This window comes from Ahaetulla prasina, chromosome 8 (genome assembly GCF_028640845.1).
Source record: "Ahaetulla prasina isolate Xishuangbanna chromosome 8, ASM2864084v1, whole genome shotgun sequence".
NCBI lineage: Eukaryota > Metazoa > Chordata > Lepidosauria > Squamata > Colubridae > Ahaetulla > Ahaetulla prasina.
In genome coordinates, this window is record NC_080546.1 from 488,533 (window position 1) to 513,274 (window position 24,742).

Below are 24,742 nucleotides of genomic sequence, written 5' to 3' on the forward strand. Positions count from 1 at the left end.
CTGCAACCCAACAAGAAAAACACAGACTTCAGAGGATAATTAGAACTGCAGAAAAAATAATTGCTACCAACCTGCCTTCCATTGAGGACCTGTATACTGCACGAATCAAGAAGAGCGCCGTGAAAATATTTGCAGATCCCTCGCATCCTGGACATAAACTGTTTCAACTCCTACCCTCAAAACGACGCTATAGAGCACTGCACACCAGAACAACTAGACACAAGAACAGTTTTTTCCCGAGGGCCATCACTCTGCTAAACGAATAATTCCCTCAACACTATCAGACTATTTACTGAATCTGCACTACTATTAATCGTTTCATAGTTCCCATCGCCAATCTCTTTCCACTTATGACTGTATGACTATAACTTGTTGCTGGCAATCCTTATGATTTATATTGATATATTGATCATCAATTGTGTTGTAAATGTTGTACCTTGATGAACGTATCTTTTCTTTTATGTACACTGAGAGCATATGCACCAAGACAAATTCCTTGTGTGTCCAATCACACTTGGCCAATAAAAAATTCTATTCTATTCTATTCTATTCTATTCTATTCTATTCTATTCTATTCTATTCTATTCTATTAGGGGAGAGAGAAGCACTGAAGAACTTGCCCTGGCCATGCAACCAGCTAAGCTCTGCAAATTGAAACTGACTGGGCAGTCCCATCTCTGACCAGAGTGGGCACCGAAAGCCACAGATCCAGGGAAATCCAGAGGCAAAAGCAAACTAACTTCCCTCCTCCTTTTCTGGTCAGGAAAACAGGGCTGCCTGTTTCAGAATACAGTGGAAGAGCACCAATGCCAGCTCTTTCCTGCAGAAAATACCAAGGTGTCAGGAACAAATGAAGCAAAACCCGAAGGAGGGCAGCAGGTCTTGGAAGAAACATGGCTGCACTGGGGGAGAGTAATGGGAGCCACAAGCATGAATGGGCACAGATCCTGGCAATTTGAGGCAGCTTTACCGGGGACAGAGGCAAAGTTATGGGGAGGGAAAGGCCCCTATCTGGGCCTGAATGCCTTGCGGCCAAACACAGTGGCAATACGGCTTAGGACAAGTTGCTTTATACCTCTCTTCTCTGTAGAAAGCCTAGAGCCCAGAAAGAGTGCAGAGAAGAGCAAGAAAGAGGATTAGGGGACTGGAGGCTAAAACATATGAAGGTTGCTGGAATTGGGTATGTCTAGTTTAATGAAAAGAAGGACCAGGGGAGACACGATAGTAGTCTTCCAGTATCTGAGGGACTCCCATGAAATACAGGGGGTTTAACTTATTTGTCAAACCACCAGAAGACAAGACAAGAAACAATGGGGGGAAACTAATCAAGGGGAGACCCTAGAACTAAGGAGATACTTAACAGAGAGGACAATTAAGCAATGGAACAGCTTGCCATCAGAAGTTGTGGGTGCTCTATTACTGGAGGTTTTTAAGAAGAGACTGGACATCCACTTGTCTGGAATGGTCCAGGGTCTCCTGCTTGAGCAGGACTAGAAGACCTCTACAGCCCCTTCCAATTCTTATTCTGTATTCTAAAGGCCCACTGCAGGCAAGAGAAATGAAGCAATTGCTACAGACAGCAGAGGCCATTAACCTCATCCTGTTGCCTTGGACAGAGGCAACTTCCCCTTTGGCTCATTCCTCCCTGCAGAGAGACAGGCCTCTTCAATGGGCCCCCCTGAGAACTTGAGGGACCCAGTGGTGTTCCAGAGGGAGCGGGGGGCGGGGGCCTGCTGGAATAGGTGGGAGGGCTGGGGTCTTGGACTCCTAGGCGGCCTCTCTTGTCTGCAGATCCGGGGTTCATCTAGGCTTATTGATGGGCTCCGCAGAGACCCCGAGTGCCACTGGGAAAAGACTCAAAGCCAGCCTGGTGGCAAGGAGGTTGGCAGAACTTCTTTGCCCTCTTTGTATCAGTTGATATCTGCCAGCACCTGTTTAGGGGAACACCATCCCCACGGGGCAGGGTGGGCCCCTCGGAAGGTCCCTTGAGCTGCTGTGGGGATTACCCTGGCTCTCCGATGGATCAAGTTGCTGGTTTGGACCAGGACCAACTGGGCAGAGCAGGGTGATGAGCCTGAGGCTCAGTCTGGGAGTAGATCCAGGGTGAATCTGAGCCTGGGGCAGGGGTCTCTCTCCATCAGTTAAGTCACCAATTTACTGGGTTGGGGGCCCTCCTGGATCATGACAAGAGGTGGCCGTGGTTGGGCCCACGCCTTGGTGTCAGTCTCTCTGGGGGCGGGGCTTAGCTGCTGCCTTGAAAGAGGTGCTGGTGTGCCCCCTCCTCTCCAGGCCATCCTTGGAGCCATCTGCTTTTGACAAATCCTCCCCAACCTTCCTGCTAGCAGGCGGAAGCCCAGGAGAACCCCTCCCAGCACCAAGAGATCTGCCAGCTGGGCAAGGAAAGTGGCAGGTGGATGCAGAGCCTCAATGCAGGGCCGGAATAGCTCAGGCTGTTACGAAGCCTGTTATTAGAACACAGTAGCCTGCAATTACTGCAGGTTCAAGCCCGGCCCGAGGTTGACTCAGCCTTCCATCCTTTATAAGGTAGGTAAAATGAGGACCCAGATTGTTGGGGGGGCAATAAGTTGACTTTGTAAAAAATATACAAATAGAATGAGACTATTGCCTTATACACTGTAAGCCGCCCTGAGTCTTCGGAGAAGGGCGGGATATAAATGTAAACAAACAAACAAAAAATATCCCACCCCAAACTCTCACCTGCCCCTTCCCAGGGAAGGAGAGAAGATGTCCTCAGCCCCTCCCTTCAGGCCACAGAGCTTCTCTTTATCACACACCTTTAGCTGCTTGCCCATCTTGCGATCAACGCTGGGGCAACACTGTAGCTTATAAAGGAGGAGGAGACTAAGAAAAAAGATCGAAGAGAAAAGCCACCCTGCAGAATCTAAATCAGCCACACCGACCTCCAGGTGGGCCCCATTAACTTCCCGATGCCAAGGCAAGAACCAAGTTCTTAAAAGCCTTCCGAAGGATGGAAGAGCATCAAATGCTCCCAGGTGGGCCAGAAATGCCCACCTTGAGCAAAGAAGAGATGCCCCACCCAACCTGGGCTGGGGGAAAAGCAAGTGGTTTTCAAAGCAAACAGATGAAAACCAAAACTAGTGGACAGTAATCCAGCTGGGTTGGCTGGGGGGTCTATATGGAACCAAAGCAAGCCAGAAGGTAAGATGGGTCGGAGTGGAGGCAGGAGGGCCTCAGTCTCGGCTGCTCCCTGGGACCTCAGGGGCCCTCCCTGGCCAGCCAGGGGCCTTGGGCTTGGAGCTGCCCCTTAGCCACACAGAAGGGCCCTTGGTGAGGCTGCCAGAGCTGGGGGCAGCAGAAGGACTGGAAAGCCTGGCTTGGCCCTGGGGACCCCTCCCCTCAACCTCCAGGCTGCTCCTGCTGGGCTTCATTTGGGTGCCTGGCTATTTTGGCTTTTAGGTTGAAAAGCAACATGGGACCTTTGTGGAGGGGGATTGTTCTTAATTCAAGAAGCCCACCTGTGCACTTTGGCATTCTCAAAAAAACCCCACCCGTCGGTGCTTTTCCCGTTTTGCTTGTCAGAAACCCTGGGGAAACTCGTGTTGGGGATGCTCTCCAAGAACCCGCAATGCTGCCTCCACCGAGCCAGGCTGTCCGATCACCACACCGGCCAGCCAGTTGCGCAGGGTTCCCGTCCGACGACCCGGGGGGGGGGGACCCCCCCCAGTCAAATTCGCAGAGGCGCCGGACGCCCACGGGCTCCAAGGCCGAGTCCCCCCCCCGCCCCGCTCAAATCCGCGGCCGCGCTCAGATCCTGAGCCACAGAGCTCATCAAGCGGCCCCGGGGAAGGAAGCGGAACTGCGCGGCGGGTTCCGCGGTTGCGCCTCCTCTCCAGGCCAGAGCAGGAGACGCCAAAATCGCGCCGTTCCTCCCGGCTTCCCGAGGGTGAAAAGCCCGGTGTCCGCGCCCCGCCCGCCGGCCTGGCGGCTCCGGGGCAGCCGTAGCGTGACCGGGGCCAGCTCTGCGCCCCGCCCGTCGGAAGGCCCGCCTGGAGGCGTCGGCCGCAGCGCTGCCTCCGCCCCGAGACCAGGAGCGCCGCTAAGTGGAAGCCGAGGGGCCGCGTCGGAGCCAGCGGGGCGGAGAGGCCGGTGGACGGGGCAAAGGTGAAGGGGCGCGGGGCGAACGGCCCCACCCGGGGCGCAGCGGCTCCGCTGGGACTCCGCGGGGGTTGAGCCGCCGTCCGAGCCTCCGGCCCCGCGGCGGGGGAGGGGGGCGGGGGCTCGGCGTGGCCCTGAAGTCGGCGGTCTCCTTTCCGTTGCAGCGGAGCTCGAGTGGCATGAGGCCGCGGGACCGCCTGGGCGCTCTCTGCCGGCCAGGCTTTGGCGGGGAAGAGCTGCGGAAGAGCGGCGTGCCCAAGACCATGTGCAGAGCGCCCTCCGGCCGACATACACCCCCTTCTCCCGCGGCGCGCCTGCAAAGCGATCCAGCCCCGAGCAAGGTAAGCGCCGCCGCCCGGACCCTCCGGCCGGGCAGTTTGCGCGGCCCCTCCCAGCCCCGCCCGCGGGGGCCCGTCACGTGGGGGGCGGTTCGGGGGCGGGGCCGGGGGCGCTGCGCTGCGCCGCGCGGGCCCCCCGCCGCCTCCTTTGTTCGGGCGGAGGGGGCGCGGCTGGGCGCCGATTGGCGGGGCGGCGCCGCGGGGCAGCCGGGCGGGAGGCGGGGGCGGGGGGGGCGGCGGCGGCGGCCGGCCGAGAGTCTCGGGGAGGCGATGGGATGCGGCGCCCGGGACGTCGGCGCTCCCCGGAGCGGGGAAGGGCCACGGCCGGCCCCCCGGGGCCCGTAAAGGGCGGCCCCGGCCAGAAGCGGCGGGGGTGCGTCCCGGCCGCGCCCTCCCCGCCCTGAGCCCGCCCTTCCCCCGCAGCGACGGCGGCGCCCCCATGGATATTGACCTGGACTACGAGCGCCCCAACGTCGAGACCATCAAGTGCGTGGTGGTGGGCGACAACGCGGTGGGCAAGACGCGGCTCATCTGCGCGCGGGCCTGCAACGCCACGCTCACCCAGTACCAGCTGCTGGCCACGCACGTGCCCACCGTCTGGGCCATCGACCAGTACCGCGTGTGCCAGGAGGTGAGCCCCGGCCAGCTTGCAGGCGGAGGGGGAAAGGGAGGGGGGGGGCTGCCCCGCCCAGCCCGCCGCCTGACGCCTCGGCGCTCCGCAGGTGCTGGAGCGCTCCCGCGACGTGGTGGACGAGGTCAGCATCTCTCTGCGCCTCTGGGACACCTTCGGGGACCACCACAAGGACCGGCGCTTCGCCTACGGCAGGTGAGGGTCCTCATTCGCAGCCCCGGGCGCCCCTCCCGCCGAAAAGGTCCGCTGCCCGATGGGTCCGTCCTGCGGGGTGGGCGGCTGCTCTCCTCCTCCCCCCCCACCAGGATCCTGTGCGAGGGACCGCCGAGGCCCTTCAGCACCTCAGCCCTCTCTGGCCTGCCTGGAGAGAGCCTGCTGGCCGCACCAGTCTAGGTGGTCTCCCAGCCCTTTTGGGGGACGGTGGGGAGGGGTCTCTGTTGCTCCTGGCCTCCCCAGAGAAGGATTTGCAGAAGGGACTTAGCTGCAAGGATCCCTGCATTCTCCAGGGCACTCACAAGTGGCCTATGCAGCCCGTGAGTGGGAGGGGGCTGCACGGGTGGTGCCCAGGAAAGAAGAGGATTCTGGGGCAATACTGGGGCCTGCGGAGGAGTAGAGCCAGCCCTCCATCTTGGCCTTGCCTGCCCACACTCAGGGTGGCCCTTTGCGGCCCCTGCCTTGCCCTCAAGGGCTGGTAGGCCCAACAGCCACCACTGACACTGGGGGACAATGTTGTCCTCCTGATGCTGTCTCCCCCCCCCATCTTTTTCTTGACAGATCCGATGTGGTGGTGCTCTGCTTCTCCTTGGCCAACCCCAACTCGCTGCGGCATGTGAAGACCATGTGGTACCCAGAAATCAAGCACTTCTGCCCGCGTACCCCCATCGTGCTGGTGGGCTGCCAGCTGGACCTGCGCTATGCAGACCTTGAGGCAGTGAACCGGGCGCGCCGTCCCTTGGCCAAGTAGGGCCCCGTCCCGCTGTCTGAGGCCATTCATTCTGGGGGGGCTGGCAGGTGTGATCAGCCCCCCATCCTAGATTGGTTCCTGCCAGTTCCCAGGGGGGGCCTCCACTCTCTGCCACAGTTGGGTTAGTCTGCCTTCCAGGAGCCTTCCTGGGAATTCCTTGCTAATTGGCATCCACTCCTGCTTTATTTCAGACCCATTAAACCTTCAGACATCCTGCCCCCCGAGTGCGGACATGAGGTAGCCAAGGAACTGGGCATCCCATACTATGAGACAAGCGTCGTGGCCCAATTTGGCATCAAGGATGTCTTCGACAATGCAATTCGGGCTGCCCTCATCTCCCGCCGCCACCTCCAGTTCTGGAAATCTCACCTGAAGAAGACGCAGCGGCCACTGCTGCAGGCCCCCTTCCTGCCCCCCAAGCCTCCCCCACCTATCATCCACATCCCTGAGCCAGCTGCTGGGGAAGGCCGGGGGCCTGGCGCGCTCTTCCACGAGCCCCTTTGTGCCGATGTGGTCTTCCGCTTACCAGGAGGCCATCAGCTCTTTGCACACAGAGTCTACCTTGCCACGGCCTGCTCCCGATTCTATGACCTCTTCGCGCTGGATTTGGGGGATGAGCTGGCTGGCGGGAAGGAGCCTGCGGGGCGGACAAAGAGCTTGGACGCAGCAGACCAGGGATGCCTATCCACAGCCACACGGGCCGTGCCATTGCGGCCCTCTCAGAGTGATGAGCCGCTATGCGCCGCTCAGATGCCTCGTCCAGTCTCTGGCTGGGGTCGCGGCATCATTGATGTGCAGCGGGAGACGGTGCAGGATCCAGTCACGCAGCAGGAGAAGCCGATGACAGCCGTTTACCTGGATGAGCCGGTGCAGGAGGGCCCTTTCAAGGTGGTGCTGGAGTACCTATACACTGGGTGCCTGGATCAGCCCCAGGCCAGCCTCATGCAGGTGGCTGCCATGGCCGAACTGCTGGAGGTCTTTGACTTGCGCATGATGGTAGCCAACGTCCTCAACAAGGAGAGCTTTATGAACTGCGAGATCACCAAGGCTTTCCATGTGCGCCGGGCCAACCGGATCAAGGAGTGCCTGAGCAAAGGCTCCTTTGCAGGTAGCAGAGAGGAGCAGGGAAGCTAGAGAGCAGCTCCCATAGGCTGACCCTTCCCCAGGACTGAGCTCCCTTCTCTTCCCCACCCCCCGTGTCCCCGCAGATGTGGTGTTCCTGGTTGATGATGGCTCCGTGCCAGCGCACAAACCCCTTCTGCTCGCAGGCTGCGACTTCATGGTGGCCATGTTTGGGGGCACCTTCCGGGAGAGCTGTGCTGCTGAGGTGAGGCAGGTAGCTCTGCTGCCAACTTATAAGGGGGGAAGGCTTGTGCAGGGGACTCCCCCTGCTTCGGTTTGAGGGGGGGGCAGCCTCAGCTGCTGTGCATATGCCATGGGGGGGAGGGCTCCCCAGATGTGTGTGTCAATGGTCTCTCCTAGATGTCTTCCCCGCCTGGGTGCATGGAGGCCCCAGCTTGGCCTCTAGAGACCCCAGTCATGTGGTAGGAATAAGGGGGCTCAAAGGTGGCATGAGACTACAGGGCCTTCCCCACCCCTGGCCTCTTTCCTGGGAATAATTGAAGAAGAAGATGACTGCCCAGAGCTTGCCTGCCTGTCAGGCTTCCTAGCTTGGTTCTCGTCTTGGCAGCTGATCCTGTTGGGCCAGACCCGGTGTCCAGCAGAGGAGCAGGAACGGCCCCGGTACCGCCCCTGGTATCTGGGATGGACAGCCAGCCCCACCACTCCTCCCCCCGAACACTGTGGGACCTCTGGAAAAAGGGTCAGGGGACTCCATCTTCCCCCAAGGCCAACCTGCTCCCCAGCACCCTAACCCTAGCACTGCCCCCCTCCTGGCACTTGCTGGGGACATGGAGCCTGCTGTTTTGTGCTTCAAGAGGAATTCCTCCCGAATTGCCAGGAGCAGCTGCTGGAGGCAAAGGGTGGGCAGAAGCCTCCCTGAGCGCCCACTCTGCCATCCCCAGGTCTCCCTGCCAGGCACCAACTGCGCCTGCCTTCGGGCTGTGCTGGAATTCCTGTACACGGAGCTTTTTGTGCCCAGCCCAGACCTGGATGCCATGGAGCTGCTCGTGCTCACCAACCGCCTCTGCCTGACCCGCCTGCAGGCCCTGACCGGTGAGTCTCTTTGGGGCTCCCCTCTGGGCACCAAGGGTGGCACAGCAGCTGCCAAGCACGGGTAGGAAAGCGGGCGATCCACGGAGTTGCAAGAAAGACTGCTTCGCCCTGAATGGCATCTCTTCCTCTCCTTCCCAGAGCAGTATGCAGTAGATGAGCTGGTGCGTGCCAGCCTTCAGCAGGTGGAAATTGATGCCCAGGTGATCCTCTACCTGGAAATGACACAGGTATGGTGCAGCCTCACCAGACCGGCTGCTGCCTTGGCCCTAGTAGGAAACCTGAGAGGAAAAGAGGCTTCCTGCAAGTTTAGATGTTTGCTTTTTAGATTTTTTAAATCCCACCTTTATTATTTTTATTAAAAGTTCAAGGGGCGAACAAAGTCAACACTCCTTCCTCTTTTTCTCACAATAATCCTGTGAGGTGGGTTGAGCTGAGAGAGTGAGTGACCGGCCCAAAGTCCCCCAACCCGGCTTTCATGCCTAAGGCGGGACTAGAACTCACTGTTGCCCAGTGTCTAGCCTGATGCCTTTGCCACTAGGCCAAAAGTGGGTCAGATCCCCACCCCCACACCGCAGTCCCGTGACTTTTGGGGCTATGAATTTCCTCAGGCAAGGATGTGGCACCGGGTTGGGCAACCTGACCATGCTCCTCCCCACAGTTCCATAATGCTCTCCAGCTGGCCACCTGGTGCCTTCACTACATCTGCACCAACTACAACAGTGTTTGCCGCCGGTTCCCCCGTGAGATGAAGGCCCTGTCTCCCGGTAAGCTCTGAAGCCGAGGGAAGGGAGCAGCTCACTTGGGTGCCTCCTTGCTTTCACCCACTTTCTGCCTCCCTCGGCCCAGATCCATGCCTGTCTGCACGCCAGGGAGAGGAACTGGGGCGGGGTGGGGGGCTCCCTTAAGGCTGGCGTCAGGGCGGCCCTGCTCCTGTCCCCAGGGGTTACATTTTAGCCCCCCCTTCCCCCCCCCCCGAGCAGCAGCAGCTGATGCATGCCGGGCCTTACTTCTCCCCAGAAAACAGGGCCCACTTCGAGAACCACCGCTGGCCCCCCATCTGGTACCTGAAGGAGGAGGACCGCTACCTGCGCATGCAAAAGGAGCGGGCACAGGAGGAGGAGGAGGCCCTCCGCAAACAGCATCCGCGCAGCAAGTGGTGCTTCTGGCGCCCCCACCAGCCCAGCCATGTCTCCTGAGCAGGGCCCCACCCACTGGGAGGGAGGGGGCCGCCCTACTGCTGGTGCCTTTGCTGGGGAGGGGCGCCTCTGCCTTGTCTACCAGCTGCCTCTCCACCCACAGCTCTGTGCCTCTTGCCGTGGCTGCCATGCCTTTACCTGGGTGGGAGGGCAGGGGCCCAGCATCGGTTGCTACCTCTGATCTTGGCAGTATTAGGGGTGGGGGTGGGTGGGAAGGGGACGTGCAGATGATGGAGGAAAAAGAGTGGGGGATTGTGGTGTGTCTATGTGCTGTGGAAGGGGATTGGTGGGAGGATTTTGGGAGGGTGGGGGGGTTGCATGAGCGGAGGAGCTAGAGCCCCTTAGTTGGGGGGGGCACTAGCTGTAGAAAGGGCTCCCTCTTCGTTGCCCATGGGAAGGGGGCAATGCGGAGAGGCTTTGAGGCTGCGCCTCGGGCACCAGGCAGCCTCTGCCCAGAATTGGCCTTTCCTTGGGGTGGGGCAAATGGGTGGGAGCACCCACTCTTCTCTCTTGCCCCTCCTGCCTGGTGCATTAAGGGAAATTGCTGCCAATAATTTTAGCAAAAGTGGGGGGGGAGGGCGCCCTGCAGAGCTGCAGTTTTTAAACCTTTTTCACTTTTTTCTACCTGTTCCATTTTTTTCTCAACGTCAGCCAAGCACAAACTGACCTGGGGGTGGGTCAATGTGACCTTCCCACCCCAGACCCAAGGGCTTTGATGCCCCCAGGCCCCTCGTGGCCTGCGTGCATCTGCATAACCACTGTGAGCTGGGCTAGCCCCCGTTTCTTACACACTTTGCTGTTGGGCTGTTTGGAATCTTTAATAAAGAGCCTTTTGTATTGTGCATCCTGGAGTCTGCCGATACCTGTCCTGGGACGGGGCACCTCCCTGGCCTGTGGAGGACATGTGGGGGGTGCCGGTGACAATGCTGCTTGGCTCCATGATTTAGAGGCCACGGGCAAACGAGCCACCCTGTGTTCCTGCTACTCTCCTTGGGCCACAGCTGGGGGCCAGAGGGTGGATTTGGGGTGGCCCGCCTTCCTAACTGGCAACCTAGGAGGATCAGGAGGCGATCATCTCTGCAGGCACTCCTGCTACATGCAGAAAATCACTTTTAAAAAAAGGCAACAGCACCAGACTTTCTATCTTGTCAGCCAAACATAACTAGATTTTATTCATCAGACAATTTGGCTGCTTGCTCTAAAATGCTAAAAAAGGAATCAAGCTATCTGGAGCCTTTGAAGTCTAAACAAACCTGGGCAGGGCAGGAGGACCTTCTGGCCAGGATCCGCAAAGCCATCCCAGGTTGCTCTGGGACTGCGGTTGGCATTTCCCCAAGGAAGGGCTCTGTTGCAGGCCCGGCCAAGCTGCCCCTCAGCCCTGGAGCTGTGAGACAGTCACCCTGCCGAGGAGAAGAACCAGTGGAAACAAGGCACCAGCCGGCTCTGCTCTTAGCCGAGGTAGGACAGGATGGGCCTCCCTGCTTCAAGCTCCACTGCGGGTTGGACTCTCGCTGGCAGAGGGGGCACCCTGAGCTATTGGGCCAAAGAAGACGCCTTGGCACCGGATGTGCCAGGAACCCCAGGGGAAGCCTGCTTGGCCCAAAGGAATAAAGAGCCTTGGGGGAGTGGGGGGGGGGCATTTTCGGACATGAGGTATGTGTGTGAGGCAGGAGCTCCCTTCATGTGCCCTCCTGTCCTGCTCCTGCCTTGCTTCTCACACTGGCCAAGCTGGCTTCATCACGCCACGCAAAGTCCTTCCTCTGCTTCCAGCAACTGCCTACCACTTAAAGGGCTACACCTGATGGTAGAGGATGATCTCATTCAGCTCAAAGCCCGTGATGGCGAAGGCAGTGCCCTCTGGGTTGCAGAAGCGGGCGCCACAAATCTGGGTGTCAGTCACACACTCCGTATGGCAATGCTCGATCTGAAGAAAACAGGTGGGTCCTTTTCAGGCATTCCTGCCCCCCCCTCCCCCCCCGAGAGCCATCCCGCTGGGAAGCCCGGAGTGGCCTGACCGGAGGGAATCTGTCCCGAGGCTCCCAAGCAGAATCACACTCAGGTCTCCCCGGGGTGACCCTCAGGCCCAGAGACATTGAGCTGGCATTCTTGGTCCCAGCCAGGCCTGGGGCAAGGTGAGACCATTCCAGCTTGGTAAGGGTACCACCAAGCTTTCCCTAGAGAGTGAAGCAAGATGGACTGCCTAGGAATCCAGAGGGAGGCTCTGAAAGATGGGCATTTCCCAGCCCCTCAACCGAGTGGCCCTCGGGCTCACCTCCAGGCTCTCTGTGTCCGCACTGTGGCTCAGTCCCCAGACCCGCACAAAGGAGTCCTCGGCGGCAGACAGCAGCTGGGCAGGAGAAAGACACAGACACGGTTACAGAAGACAAGGTCTCAACAGAGGGAGGGGAACTTCTGCAGCCCTGGATTGGAAACCCTTCCCACAGGAGGCGACCCTTCTGGGAGTGCCAAAGCTGCCAGAAAGGGTCCTAGTTGGGCCAGGCAGGCTGATTGTGCTGACCTGCACATAACCATTTGCCCACAGGGTGGGGCACCTCCACTAGCTGCACAGTCTGCCTGACACCTGCGCCAAAGAGCCCAGGTGTGAGCATGCAGCAGCTGAGGCACAGTCACACCTTGAAGGTTGGGGTCGAGACCAAGGGAAGCTGACAGGTGCCAAACTCTGGCTCGCCCCCTCCCCCATGTTGACGGGCTCACCTTCCCTGAGAGCGGGGCCAGATCCAGGGCATAGATCCAGCGGGCGTGAGCGCTGACTTGGGCTCTCAAGGTCCCATGCGACGCTTCATACAGGCGAATCTGCCCATTCCCATAGCCGGCTGCAATGACTCCGTTCCACAGCTTCACGGAGGAGCAGGTGCAGCTGGGGCGCGAAGGGGAGGGATCAGGCCCTGCTGGAGCTCAGAGGCAGAGGGAGAGCAATGCCCCACAAACGTCCAGCGGACTGAGCAAAACCTGCAGCCGGGGTGTGTATGTGTTCGCTGCCTCACCCTTGCAGCCCGGAGCAGGGTTTCGCTTCCCACCACCTGCCCCGAGCAGCCACCCTGAGCTCTGAATAACAGCCTGGCGTTGTTGACGCGCAGAACTTCCACCTGCACCCCTCCTTGCCTCTTCCCCCTTCCCCCACCAGCCGTACTCAGAAGCCGGGATTTTGGTGATCAGCCTGAAGGTCTCTCCAGAGCCCCAAATGCACAATGCTCCGGAGTCGTCCGCCGTCACCAGATCTGCAGCTCCCTCCTGTAGCAGGGGAAAGACAGGACAGCCGTTGCAGGCCCTGGGTATGCGGTCTCTCCTGAATGGCTGCCTGGCAGCCAGAGGGACCCAGACAGCTACACAGGATGGCTGAAGGGCTGAGTGCTGCTCCCCCTCCAGGCCCAGAGGAGGCAGCAGGTCTATGGGCTCAGCCTGGCCTTACCGGCTGCTCACAGAGCTCGGCGCCAATGTCCGTGATGGGGCTGTTGTGCTGCTCAAGGACTTCACTCAGCGTGATGTTGGTGCCTTTGGCGGGGACGTCAAAGACGAGGACTGAACCGGTGGATGTCCCTGCAAGGGGGATGGGAATAAGGCTGCCCCACCCCAACTCCGTAAAGACAGCAACGGCCTCACACTGGGCAATGAGGGACCCTCCTGGCCACGTCCCCCACAAGGACCACTTTCAGAGGAGATCCTCGGGGGCTGGCATCAGCCATGGACCCCACCCAGCCCCACCAGACAGCTGCAGCCTGAACCCTCCTTTTCTGGCCCTTGCACAACCAGGCCGTGCCTCCCCTCCCAACCACCTCCCGGGGCCCTTCTGGTTCCTGCCTTGCTCACCTACACACACAAAGTGCAGTCCTGTCCCTGCAATCCCCCGGGCAAACAGCAGCATCCCTGGGGGGCAGAAGGCAGAGATGAGCGGGCAGGGAGGAAGCCCCCCCCCAGCCCTCTCTGCTCCCACAGAAGCTTCCTTCGGACAGCTCTGGGTCCAGCACGGCCCCCGGGGAGCAGCACCCGAGGGATTCGGAGGGGGCGGGCAGGCCAGGGGCCGTTGCGTGCACGGGCAGCGGGGAGCGTCCCGGGGGCTCCGTGGTTGGGCGGGGCGAGCGCCCCCCGTCCCCGGGGCGGGTACCTGCCGAGGCCTCCATGCCGTCCAGCGCGTGCCAATAGACCATGGCGGAGCCGTCGGGCTCGTACATCTGCCGGGAGAGGCGGAGGGGCCGGTTGAGCGTAGGTCTCCCCCTCCCCCCCTCCTTCGCCCCCCCTCCCTCCCCCCTCCCGGGGCTCACCTGGATGCCCTTCCACGAGGCCAGCACCAGCAGCGTCCGCGAGGGCAGCGCGCACCAGGCCGCCTGCAAGAGGGCAGCGTTTCTAGCGGGGAGGCCCTCCCCTCCCGGCCCCCCCCGCCCCCTCCCGGCCCCCTCCGGACCTGCGTGACGATGGGGGGGCCGAGGCCGCCCTCGCGGGCCTGCAGCTGGCGGTGCGCGCAGCCCGGCCCGTCCGCAGCGGCGCTGAGCAGCCCGACCGAGGCGCCGTGCACGCTGGCGAAGTAGGTGAGGCGCTTGGCGGGCAGCGGCAGGACGGCCAGGTTGTTGTAGAGCGCCAGGCTGCTCCCGCGCAGCGCCAGGCCCCGCTCCCGCCGGTACATCGCCGCCGCTGCTGGCCCGGCCGACGCGCAGGCGCGGAGGGGCGGGGCGGCCGTTGCCGGGGACGCGCGCGCAGGGGGGGCGGTTGCCCGGCGACGGCGTCGCGGGGAGGGGAGGGGAGGGGCGGACGGCGGGCGGCGGGGCTCCGGGATGGCGTCCCGCGACCGCGTGGCCCAGGCCAAGTCCCGCGCGGAACGGTCCCGGCCGCCCACGGTGCCGGTGCCGCAGGTGGAGATCGTGCCGGGGCGGCTGTCGGAGGGCGAATGGCTGTCGCTGCTGGCCTTCGAGGAGGCGGAGGACGTGGCGGGCGACGTGCTGGCGGCGCTGCTGGACCTGGCGCTGGGCGAGTGCTACAAGGTCTACCTGGCCCGGCAGGTCAGCCCGCCCCCGCCCCGGCGGCCCCGCCTCGAGCCCCCGCTGACCGCCCTGCCCCCTCCCGGCGGCCCCGCCTCCTCTGCTGCGCGGGAAGGGCGGAGGGGGCGCCTGAGCCCCCGCTGACCGCCCTGCCCCCTTTCCCCTCCCGGCGGCCCCTGCCTCCTCTGCTGCGGGAAGGGCGGAGGGGGCGCTTCGAGCCCCCGCTGACCGCCCTGCCCCCTTTCCCCTCCCGGCGGCCCCGCCTCTGCTGCGCGGGAAGGCGGAGGGGGCGCCCGAGCCCCCGCTGACCGCCCTGCCCCCCCTTTCCCCCCCTCCCCCGGCGGCCCCCGCCTCCTCTGCTGCGCGGGAAGGGCGGGAGGGGGGCGCTTCCCGAGCCCCCCCCCCGCTGACCGCCCTGGTCCTCCCCCCCCGCAGTGCGTGCCCTACGTGATCGCCCAGGCGCGGGAGGCGATGCTGCAGATCGTGGAGTGGCGCTTCCTGGTGCGGGACGCGGGCGAGAGCGACGTGGCTGCGGACCCGGCCTGGCAGGAGGACGAGGAGCCGTCCGCCGCCGTCCCCGACTCCTGGGCCCAGGGCTCCGTGCCGGTGCTGCAGACCGTGCCAAGCCCGGAGTGGGAGGTAGGACGAGGCGCAGCCGGCTAGAGCCGGGCCGAAGGGAGCCGAGCGGAGGGCGCTCCGACGGTGGGTCGGCCCGGCCGGACTGGGAGGCTTCGCGTCGGGCGGCTTCCCCGGTTCTGCCACGGCGGCAGCGAAGGGAACCGGGAGCCGCCGAGCCGTCAGGCTCCTTCCTGCCGGCGCTGCTGAGCCAAAGCTCTCAACCCGCCTTGGGGCCAAGAGCCCCTAAGTTAGAAAACGCTGGAAGCCGAGGCGGGAGGGAGGCCCCGGCCGGCAGGCAGGCAGGCAACCTCAGCTGAACGCTTATCCCTTTCTTCCAGGTTCCTGCAGTCAAAGTGCCGGAGGAGGAAGCGCCTGCCCTCGGGGAGCTGCCAGGCGAGGAAACCACCCAGGCTGAGATGCCCCTCCAGTGGGGAGAGGAACTGCCCCAGCAACCCTCCCTGCTGGAAGTCAAGCCTCCCAAGCCCCAGACGAGGAGGGGGCTGCCCAAGGGCCGGGCTGCCCAAGGGCCCATGGCTGCCTTTCCTAGGCTCTCCTTCAAAAGAAGGCCGTCCTGCCAGCCACTCCTGGCAGCCCAGCACTCAGCCGGATTGGATGGCAGCGCAAAGAAGGTCTCCGAGAAGGAGCTGCTTTGGCGGAAGTTGCCCCAGGGCCCCCTGGAAGTGAGCTCCCTGCTGGGCAGCGTGCAGCCCCTACTGCCTTCCTCCTGCAGCAACCTCCTCCGCATCCAGATGGGCCGGCCCCCCAACATCAAAGATGTTTTCTACGACGAGATGGGCGACGTCATGCTGGTGCCTCACCTGGAGCCGGCCCGCTTGCCTAAGCGGTGGATCAAGCCCATCGTGGAAGTGGTGGACCCCGACACTGAGTCGAGGCGCCAGGAAACCCTGAAGATGGTCTCGGGCCGCTGCAAGCAGCGCCGTCCCCTGAATGGCCCCGTCAAGCGGGCACCCATAGATCAAAGCATCCTCCCGGCTCAGGCAGGGCCGGAGGATCCCATGAAGGCAGGGCAGAAGGCCCGCCTGGAGCAGGCGGTTTATTCTCCTCTTCCGCCAGGAAAGACCCTCGAGCCCACCCACTTTGTGTTGGTCAAGCCCACCTTGCTGGTGGAGACGGTTGATCTCGCCCCAGGAGTGAGCCTCCACCGTCGCGGCAGTGGCTGTCTGAGCACACGCTTGCAGCCTGCAGAAGATGTCAAGGAGGCGGGTGGGCCCTTTCCCAGCAGGGCCGAAGGGCCCTTCCTTCAGGGGCCACAGCTTCTGCCGCATTTGTGCCCCAGAGCTGTGCTGGGTTGAGAGTCAGAGTGTTCACCTCGGACACATCCTGAAATAAAATGGATGTGGCACACTCGCACCTTTGCCTTCTCTAGGAAGCCTTGACTGGCTGATAATCAAAGGAAGGGATTTAGGGGGAGGACTCTCCCACCCACCCACTTGTGCTTCTGTGGTTACCCTGCAGAAGAGGGGTATTCTGTGTGGAACCACTGTCCCTCCCCCCCACACACTTTGCATTAGAGGAATTGGCCAGCACATAATTGCACCTCAACTGAAAAAGCACCCCCCCCCCAAGGTGCCTGCTGCCCTTCGAAAGGTCCCCCGACATTCTCGGTCCTTCGGGGCTGACTGGGCTGCATAATCGCAGGGGCCGTGGAAGGGCGCTTCTCCCCTCTTACCTGGGAGGGTGAGAGAGGCAGAGAAGGGCACTGTAATTTTTATTGGAAAGACAGTCGAAACAACACTGAAGCTTAGGGGGCCAAGATGTAGATGAGGGTGGCCTTGTATCAGATTCAGGCCATCCTACAACATTTTCTGGCTCTCGTGGCTCTAGGCTTTAATTTATTTATTTAATATTTATGTATTAATTAGATTTCTATACCGCTCTTCTCCCGAAGGACTCAGGATGGTTTACAGCCAGGATAAAACAACATCAATAAAAATTAAAACAATTTTAAAAAACTGATTCTAAAATTTGGCCACAATATTTAAAACTATATAAAACCCACATAAAAATCCCCATATTTAAAAATTGCATTAGGCCAGACCCGCACGATGGAACAAAAAGGTTTTAAGTTCGCGTTTAAAGGTCCGGAGGTCAGGGAGTTGACACAACCCTGGTGTCAAGGTTCCAGAAAAACCTCCTCTGCATAAAAAAACCTCAGAAGCCATTGTCTTTCAGAGTTCTTTACTAGCATGAGGAAACTGGCACACGATGAGTGAAATTCCAAAACTGAACTTCCGGATTCTTTTCCCAGTTATACAAACCCCAAGAGTCCCACCCCCCTGACCCCTTTGATGGTCACATGGTCCCCCGTTCTCCCAGTTCATTCGAATATCTTCTCACCATTCCTCCTGCTGAAGTGAACACCATCCGACCTTGACCGCTTGAAGATTGTTACCATACCCCTCAACCCCCCTTCTTCCCCTCAGGGGAAAAATGTGGCAGCGTCTGGAACCCTAAAGTCTAGTATGGTTTCCAGGCCTGACACCTGGAGGGAGCTCATTCCAAAGAGCCGGAGCCCCCACAGAGAAGGCCCTCCCCCGGGGGTCGCCAGTTGGCATTGTTTGGCTGACGACACCCTGAGGAGTCCCTCCCTGTGGGAGCGCACAGGTCGGTGGGAGGCTATTGGTGGCAGTAGGCGGTCTTGTAAATAACCTGGTCCTATGCCATGGAGCGCTTTAAAGGTGATAACCAACACCTTGAATTGCACCCGGAAGACCACCGGCAGCCAGTGCAGCTTGCGCAGGAGAGGTGTTACATGGGAGCATCGTGTTGCTCCCTCTATTACCCGTGCAGCCGCATTCTGGACCAGTTGGAGCCTCCTGGTGCTCTTCACGGGGAGCCCCATGTAGAGAGCATTGCAGTAGTCCAGGAGGGAAGTGACAAGGGCATGAGTGACCGTGCATAGAGAATCCCGGTCTAGAAAGGGCGTATCAGGCGGACCTGATAAAAAGCTCTCCTGGCGACGGCCATCATGTGTTTAAGGGGTGTGTGTGTGTGTTGGGCAGAGGCTAGCCAGTGAGAACGGGGAGCTGAAACCCCAGGAAATCTAGGTTTTTTTTAGGAAGAGGTGGGGTAGCAGGGAGAACTGCCCTGATGAACACAGAAAAGTGCCCTTAAAAACTGATCTCTCTCTCTCCCCACCCCCTCTCCCTCTTTCTCTCAAAGTAGCGGGATAGGCTTACCCTGGCACCAAGTAAAAGCTATGCACAAGCCTTTGCTGAAAATAATTTTTGGATATAAATAATGCCCCTCCAGAACAAGAAAAAGATTACAGGCAATTGTGTGGCATTTTGAACAGAAGAGTGTAATCTCAAGAAATCCCCCACACTTTCCAGAGGAATAAAACACTCTCCCCAAATATTTAAAACTTGTTCAATCAGCTGTTCTTAATTGCCAGGCATGGGCTCTGGAGTGTTTGGCAAATACCAAGATTTTAGAATAGCTTATCTTTACCTGCGATTGAACTACATTTTGAATTAACACCTAAAAGAGAAGCTTAAGCCAGCTGTCCCTATTTACACTTGCAAGTTGTGAGATAACAAACTTTCTGCCCTAACACCAACTGGACAGTTGTTCCCCTCTTTTGTTGCGGCAGGTGCCCAATACCTGCCAGATCCTTCAGCCTCATCCATATGCAACCTCAGCCATTCTGGGTATGGAGGGTCAGAGAGCCATCGAGAAAATAACCCCTTTGTGAATGGATTTCTGGAGGCTGTCCCTGCTATTTGGGCTCACTGTGGCCAATTGGGGAAGAAGGACCCTGGTGCTGTTAGTAAGTAATTGGGAGCCTTTTATGAATTACAGGAGGGGTTCGTCCCAGCACCTCCTGTAATGACCTTGGGCTTCAGTATCTGAGGTGCAAATTGGCCAAACAAGCACCTCCTCGTAACAAACAGACCACACAAAGTTTGTTTTAAATGAGTTGGTGGTTGTGATAAGAGTATTTCAACACCCCTGTGCTATGGTATCTCACAGGGTGTTTTACTAGAGGATGGTTGTGTAAGGTTATTTCACCCAAGGTAATCAGAATACAGGTTCAATAACAAAAGAGGAGGGGATGCCTAAGCCCACTACTGATAGGGATTTCTTAGCTGTGATCTTCCTGTATATTGTGTTAAACTTCTAATGCAGAATTTTCATAAAGTTTGCACATTAGTAGCGCCAGTGTGTATCTACAGTGTTTTTTTCCAAGTTGCACACATCCTAGATCTAGAAATAAAAGCAAATGCAACTCTGAAATTAGTAAAGGCAACATATTGTGCTGACCCAGCTTTGCTTTTCAAGTAGATCTTGTAAAATGAAGACATTCATTCATCCAATTCCTTCAACTTTCTTATATGTTTTAGCCTCCAGCCCCCTGGTCATCTTTGTTGCTCTTCTCTGCATTCTTTCTAGAAAGTCTCAACATCTTTTTTTATATTGTGGTGACCAAAACTTGATGCAGGATTCCAAGTGTGGCCTTATAAAGTGGTACTAACACTTCATGTGATTCCATCCCTCTGTTGTTTTTTTGAAACAAGTTTTATTGATTTTTTTCTTTCACATACATAAGTTTATGAACAGAATATTGACCGAATCATGTCTTATACAACTTGTCATATCCAAAAACACTTTACATAGTTTAAATTTCTGCCAAATATTTTTCCCTACTTTTTTGTCTTAATACTTCTATACTTATTATACAAACAGTATCACCATCTGCCCTCAAATCCTAATTTCTTAACATTATTTCAATTAATTATCGTATCCATTGTTAATCATATGTATTCTCTTTTAATTTTAATATTAGTTTGTTCTTCATCCTAATAAGTTTGAGTATACTCAGAGTTGCCCTTCTACCATTCCATCTCTCTTATTTTACAACAGTCCTTCTCCTCTTCTCTTTCATTTCCCTCCCTTCTATCCTTTTCTACTTTCTTCTTTCCTCCTCTCCTTCTCCTCTACTTCCCCTTCCTTTCCCCCACTCTTCCTTCCTCCCTTTCTGACCTTCTCTCCTACTCGTTTCCCCTTCCTTCCTTTCTTCCTCTCCTTTTCCCTTTCTTCTGTTCCTCACTCTCTTTCCTCTCTTCTCCCCTCCTATCCCTCTACTTTTCTTTCCATTCTCTCTCCATTGGTATTTATTTTCAATTCAATATTTTCCAAAATGGTATCTGAGCAACCCCGATTTTTTCTCCATTTATTAAATGTTTCTCAAAATCCCCATCAATTTTTTGATTATTAATAATGTATTTCATCTTATTCCATTCTTACATTGAAATCTTTTAACTTAGTTAACCTTCCACCTATTATTTTCCTTAATTTCTAATTCTAACATTTTATTTCATCATTTACTTTTTTTTTCTAAATCCCCATCACATTATTTAACATTTCAATTTTATCTCTTGCTTTAAACCAATTTAGCACTTCATATTTCATCTACTAATCCAGTTTACATTAATAATAATAATAATAATAATAATAATAATAATAATAATAATAATAATAATAATAATAATAATTTCATTTGTATACCGCCCTTCTCCCGAAGGACTCAGAGCTGTTCACAGCCAAGTAAAATCGACAATAAATAAGTACAATACAATAAAAACAATAATAAAAAACTTATTAAATTTGGCCCATAATTAAAATAAAACCATAAAACCCCAGTTAAAATACAAATAATAAAACTAATTTTATGCCAGTCCAGCGCGGAAGAATAGATACGTCTTCAACTCGTGGCGAAAGGTCCGGAGGTCAGGGAGTTGACGAAGTCCTGGGGGAAGTTCGTTCCAGAGGGTAGGAGCCCCCACAGAAAAGGCCCTCCCCCTGGGGGCCGCCAGCCGACATTGTTTGGCAGACGGCACCCTGAGGAGACCCTCTCTGTGGGAGCGCACAGGTCGTTGGGAGGCAAATGGTGGCAGAAGGCGATCCCGTAAATACCCCGGTCCTAAGCCATGGAGCGCTTTAAAGATGGTAACCAGCACCTTGAAGTGCACCCGGAAGACCACAGGCAGCCAGTGCAGCCTGCGCAGTATAGGTGTTATATGGGAGCCACTAGTGGCTCCCTCTATCACCCGCGCAGCCGCGTTCTGGACCAACTGAAGCCTCCGGGTACTCTTCAAGGGGAGCCCCATGTAGAGAGCATTGCAGTAGTCCAGGCGAGAAGTGACGAGGGCATGAGTGACCGTGCATAGGAAATCCCGGTCTAGAAAGGGGCGCAACTGGCGAATCAGGCGTACCTGATAAAAAGTTCTCCTGGAGACGGCCGTCAGATGATCCTCGAATGACAGCCGCCCATCCAGGAGAACGCCCAAGTTGCGCACCCTCTCCATCGGGGCCAATAACTCGCCCCCAACAGTCAGCCGCGGCTGCAGCTGGCTGTACCGGGATGCCGGCATCCACAGCCACTCAGTCTTGGAGGGGTTGAGCTTGAGCCTGTTTCTCCCCATCCAGACCCGCACGGCCTCCAGACACCGGGACAGCACTTCGACAGCTTCGTTGGGGTGGTCTGGGGTGGAAAAGTACAGCTGAGTATCATCAGCGTACAGTTGGTAACTCACCCCAAAACCACTGATGACCTCACCCAGCGGCTTCATGTAGATGTTGAACAGGAGGGGCGAGAGAATCGACCCCTGCAGCACCCCACACATGAGGTGCCTCGCGGTCGATCTCTGCTCACCTGCCAACACTGTCTGCGTCCGGTCGGAGAGATAGGAGGAGAACCACCGTAAAATGGTGCCTCCCACTCCCAAACTCCCCAGCCGGCGCATCAGGATACCATGGTCGATGGTATCAAAAGCCGCTGAGAGATCTAAGAAGACCAGGGTAGAGGAATAACCTCTGTCCCGAGCCCTCCAGAGGTCATCAACCAACGTGACCAAAGCTGTCTCTGTTCTATACCCAGGTCGAAAGCTGGACTGGAACGGGTCTAGATAGACCGTTTCATCCAGGTACTGGGGTAACTGACGTGCCACCACACTCTCAACAACCTTCGCAACAAAGCGAAGGTTGGAGACGGGACGATAGTTTCCCAAAACAGCTGGGTCCAGGGAAGGCTTCTTGAGGAGGGGCCTCACCACCGCCTCTTTCAAGGCGGTAGGAAAGACACCCTCCATCAAAGAAGCATTAATAATCCCCTGGAGCCAGCCTCACGTAACCTCCTGTGTGGCCAGTACCAACCAGGAGGGACACGGGTCCAATAAACATGTGGTGGCATTCAGCCTTCCCAGCAACCTGTCCACATCCTCCGGAGCCACAGTATCAAACTCAACCCAGATGTTCTCCACAAGACTTGTCTCCGCCATCTCGCCTGGATCTACCCAATTTTGGTCCAGTCCGTCCCGAAGCTGAGCGATTTTATCATGCAGATACTTACTAAAAGGCTAGGCCCGCCCCTGTAACGGGTCATCCCGAACCTCCTGATGTAGGAGGGAACGGGTCACCCGGAACAAGGTGGCCGGGCGGTTATCTGCCGATGCAATAAGGGAGGTAACGTAGGTACCCTTAGCCTCCCTCAATGCCACTAGGTAGGTCTGAATAAATGACCTAACTAGTGTTCGGTCAGCTTTGGAACGGCTGGACCTCCAGACGCTCCCTAGGCGTCTTTTCCGGCGCTTCATCTCCCTCAGCTCCTTGGTGAACCAAGGAGCCGGGTGAGTTCTACGCCGGGTCAGAGGCCGCAAAGGCACGACCCGGTCCAAAGCTCCAGCCGCAGCCCGTTCCCAGGCGGCGACTAGCTCTTCGGCCGAACCGTGGGCCAGATCTTCAGGGAACGGCCCAAACTCCGTCAGGAACCTATCCGGGTCCATCAGGCGCCTGGGACGGAGCCAACGCATTGGTTCTGTCTCCCTGCAGTGTTGAGTAGCGGTCCGAAAGTCCAGGCGAAGGAGGGAATGATCCGACCATGACAGAGGTTCAATAACTAATTCTCCTAGTTCCAGATCATTCAACCACTGTCCAGAGACAAAAATCAGGTCCAGTGTGCCACCCCCGATGTGAGTTGGGCCGTTAACTAATTGGGTCAGGTCCATGGCTGTCATGGAAGCCATGAACTCCCGAGCTGTAGTCGATGTCACGCCGGTCAATGGCAAGTTGAAATCCCCCATGACAATAAGTCTAGGGGTATCAACCACCATCCCAGCTAACACCTCTAACAGCTCAGGCAGGGCTGTTGTCACGCAGCAAGGAGCCAGGTACGTGATCAACAAGCCCACCTGCATCCTACGGCCCCACTTCACAAAGAGGGATTCACAACCGGCTATCTGAGGTACAGTGGCCTCCCTCGGCTCTAGACTCTCCTTAATAACAACCGCCACCCCCCCACCCCTACCTTGGGCCCTCGGCTGATGAAATGCACGGAAACCCGGCGGGCACATTTCTAGAAGGGGAATGCCCCCTTCTGTGCCCAGCCAGGTCTCCGAAATGCCCATAAGGTCTGCGGCCCCCCCCATCATAAATCAGGGGGGCTTTATTTACCACGGACCTTGCATTTTTTTTAAATTTACATTTATATCCCGCCCTTCTCCGAAGACTCAGGGCGGCTTACAGTGTATAAGGCAATAGTCTCATTCTATTTGTATATTTTACAAAGTCAACTTATTGCCCCCCCAACAATCTGGGTCCTCATTTTACCTACCTTATAAAGGATGGAAGGCTGAGTCAACCTCGGGCCGGGCTTGAACCTGCAGTAATTGCAGGCACTGATTGCACAACATCAGCCGGAGGTCCAAGCTCTGAGGATTCCGGCCACTCGGGGAACAGGAAGAGTCAGAGGGGTCGGAGCGCGCGATTGCTTTCAAACAGCGAGCGCGCACCCCCTTAACATGATACTGCCCCCCGCTTCCGCCATATCTGCCCCTCCTACTTACCGTGCCGATGGAACAACCCTCGTAAACAGGTACATGAACTTCCCCCAATTCATCCGAACCTTTAATTGGAATATCGCCGCGAGCATCCGCAAGGACTGGCCCTTTTCCCGACGGGTTTCCCCCAGCACTCATCTTTACCCTCCCCCCCTTAAAAACCCCTTATTTAAAACCCCCCACAGGTTCTTCTTGGACGCATTAAACAATATATATCATATTTACTTACGTACTGTAATTAATACTAACTTTTTTCTCTTGATCAAATTTCTACCTTAATTCCTAATTTCTTATTCCAACATCAATCAGTTATTTTATTTCATCATTTACAACGTATTTTTTCAAAGTCCCCATCACTCTTTAACATTTCAATTTTGTATCTTAATTTCAGTTATTTTCATAATTAAACCAGATTACATTTCATATTGCATCTGCTGGTCTATTTTACAATAAACAATATACTTCATCTTGTTTGCTTCTAACATGCAATTTCTACTATTTTCCCTTAAGTCAGCTAATAATGCTGACACTTTATTTCCCTTACTTCTATTATTCTTCCCCTTTTAACCATTTTCTCTTAGCCTCTCCAAAATTCCACTTATTTTTCTCCCTTTCTTCCTTATCATCTTCTTCTCTTTTTATATTTAAGGCTTTGTTATTTTTCACCTCCTTTCAAAGTTGAGACCCAGCTGTTTAAAGATAAACAAATACTCCTCAAAGTTCTTCAGGCTAGTCAAGGTCATTGCTGTTCCTTCAATTTTCAAAGCAATTGTTGTAGTGCTTTCTTTCCACCAGCAGGTGTCTCTCTCCAATCCACAAATCCCAAGACAACAA

General features: G+C 56.9%; 3 protein-coding genes across 7 annotated transcripts; 2 read left to right on the forward strand and 1 right to left on the reverse strand.

The window, feature by feature from the left end:
• The first annotated feature begins 3,882 nt into the window (after nt 1-3,882).
• Nucleotides 3,883-10,285, forward strand: LOC131203256 (rho-related BTB domain-containing protein 2-like). Of its 3 annotated transcripts, XM_058193260.1 has the most exons (11): nt 3,883-4,143; nt 4,302-4,478; nt 4,899-5,106; nt 5,198-5,301; nt 5,881-6,066; nt 6,262-7,178; nt 7,279-7,397; nt 8,095-8,245; nt 8,384-8,472; nt 8,904-9,009; nt 9,263-10,285. In XM_058193260.1, the coding sequence occupies exons 3-11, from the start codon at nt 4,915-4,917 to the stop codon at nt 9,439-9,441; spliced, it is 2,043 nt and encodes a 680-aa protein (XP_058049243.1). In that variant the 5' UTR covers nt 3,883-4,143; nt 4,302-4,478; nt 4,899-4,914; the 3' UTR covers nt 9,442-10,285. The 3 variants fall into 3 exon arrangements, 2 of the variants coding, with proteins under 2 accessions (XP_058049243.1, XP_058049242.1); XM_058193259.1 differs by lacking the exons at nt 3,883-4,143; nt 4,302-4,478 and having other exon boundaries at nt 4,628-5,106; XR_009156326.1 differs by lacking the exons at nt 3,883-4,143; nt 4,302-4,478; nt 9,263-10,285 and having other exon boundaries at nt 4,626-5,106; nt 8,389-8,472.
• Nucleotides 10,286-10,578: 293 nt separating this feature from the next.
• WDR54 (WD repeat domain 54) lies at nt 10,579-14,104 on the reverse strand. Of its 2 annotated transcripts, none has more exons than XM_058193262.1 (9): nt 13,862-14,104; nt 13,722-13,784; nt 13,565-13,631; nt 13,270-13,326; nt 12,872-12,954; nt 12,593-12,693; nt 12,157-12,319; nt 11,714-11,788; nt 10,579-11,365 (listed from the first exon to the last, which is right to left on the reverse strand). In XM_058193262.1, the coding sequence occupies exons 1-9, from the start codon at nt 14,078-14,080 to the stop codon at nt 11,234-11,236; spliced, it is 960 nt and encodes a 319-aa protein (XP_058049245.1). In that variant the 5' UTR covers nt 14,081-14,104; the 3' UTR covers nt 10,579-11,233. The 2 variants fall into 2 exon arrangements, with proteins under 2 accessions (XP_058049245.1, XP_058049244.1); XM_058193261.1 differs by having other exon boundaries at nt 12,872-12,999.
• Nucleotides 14,105-14,215: 111 nt separating this feature from the next.
• Nucleotides 14,216-19,358, forward strand: C8H2orf81 (chromosome 8 C2orf81 homolog). 2 transcript variants are annotated; one of them, XM_058192989.1, is made up of 3 exons: nt 14,216-14,453; nt 14,868-15,071; nt 15,389-19,358. In XM_058192989.1, exons 1-3 carry the CDS (start codon nt 14,229-14,231, stop codon nt 16,361-16,363), a joined length of 1,404 nt encoding a protein of 467 aa, XP_058048972.1. In that variant the 5' UTR covers nt 14,216-14,228; the 3' UTR covers nt 16,364-19,358. The 2 variants fall into 2 exon arrangements, with proteins under 2 accessions (XP_058048972.1, XP_058048973.1); XM_058192990.1 differs by lacking the exon at nt 14,868-15,071.
• The last annotated feature ends 5,384 nt before the right edge of the window (nt 19,359-24,742 follow it).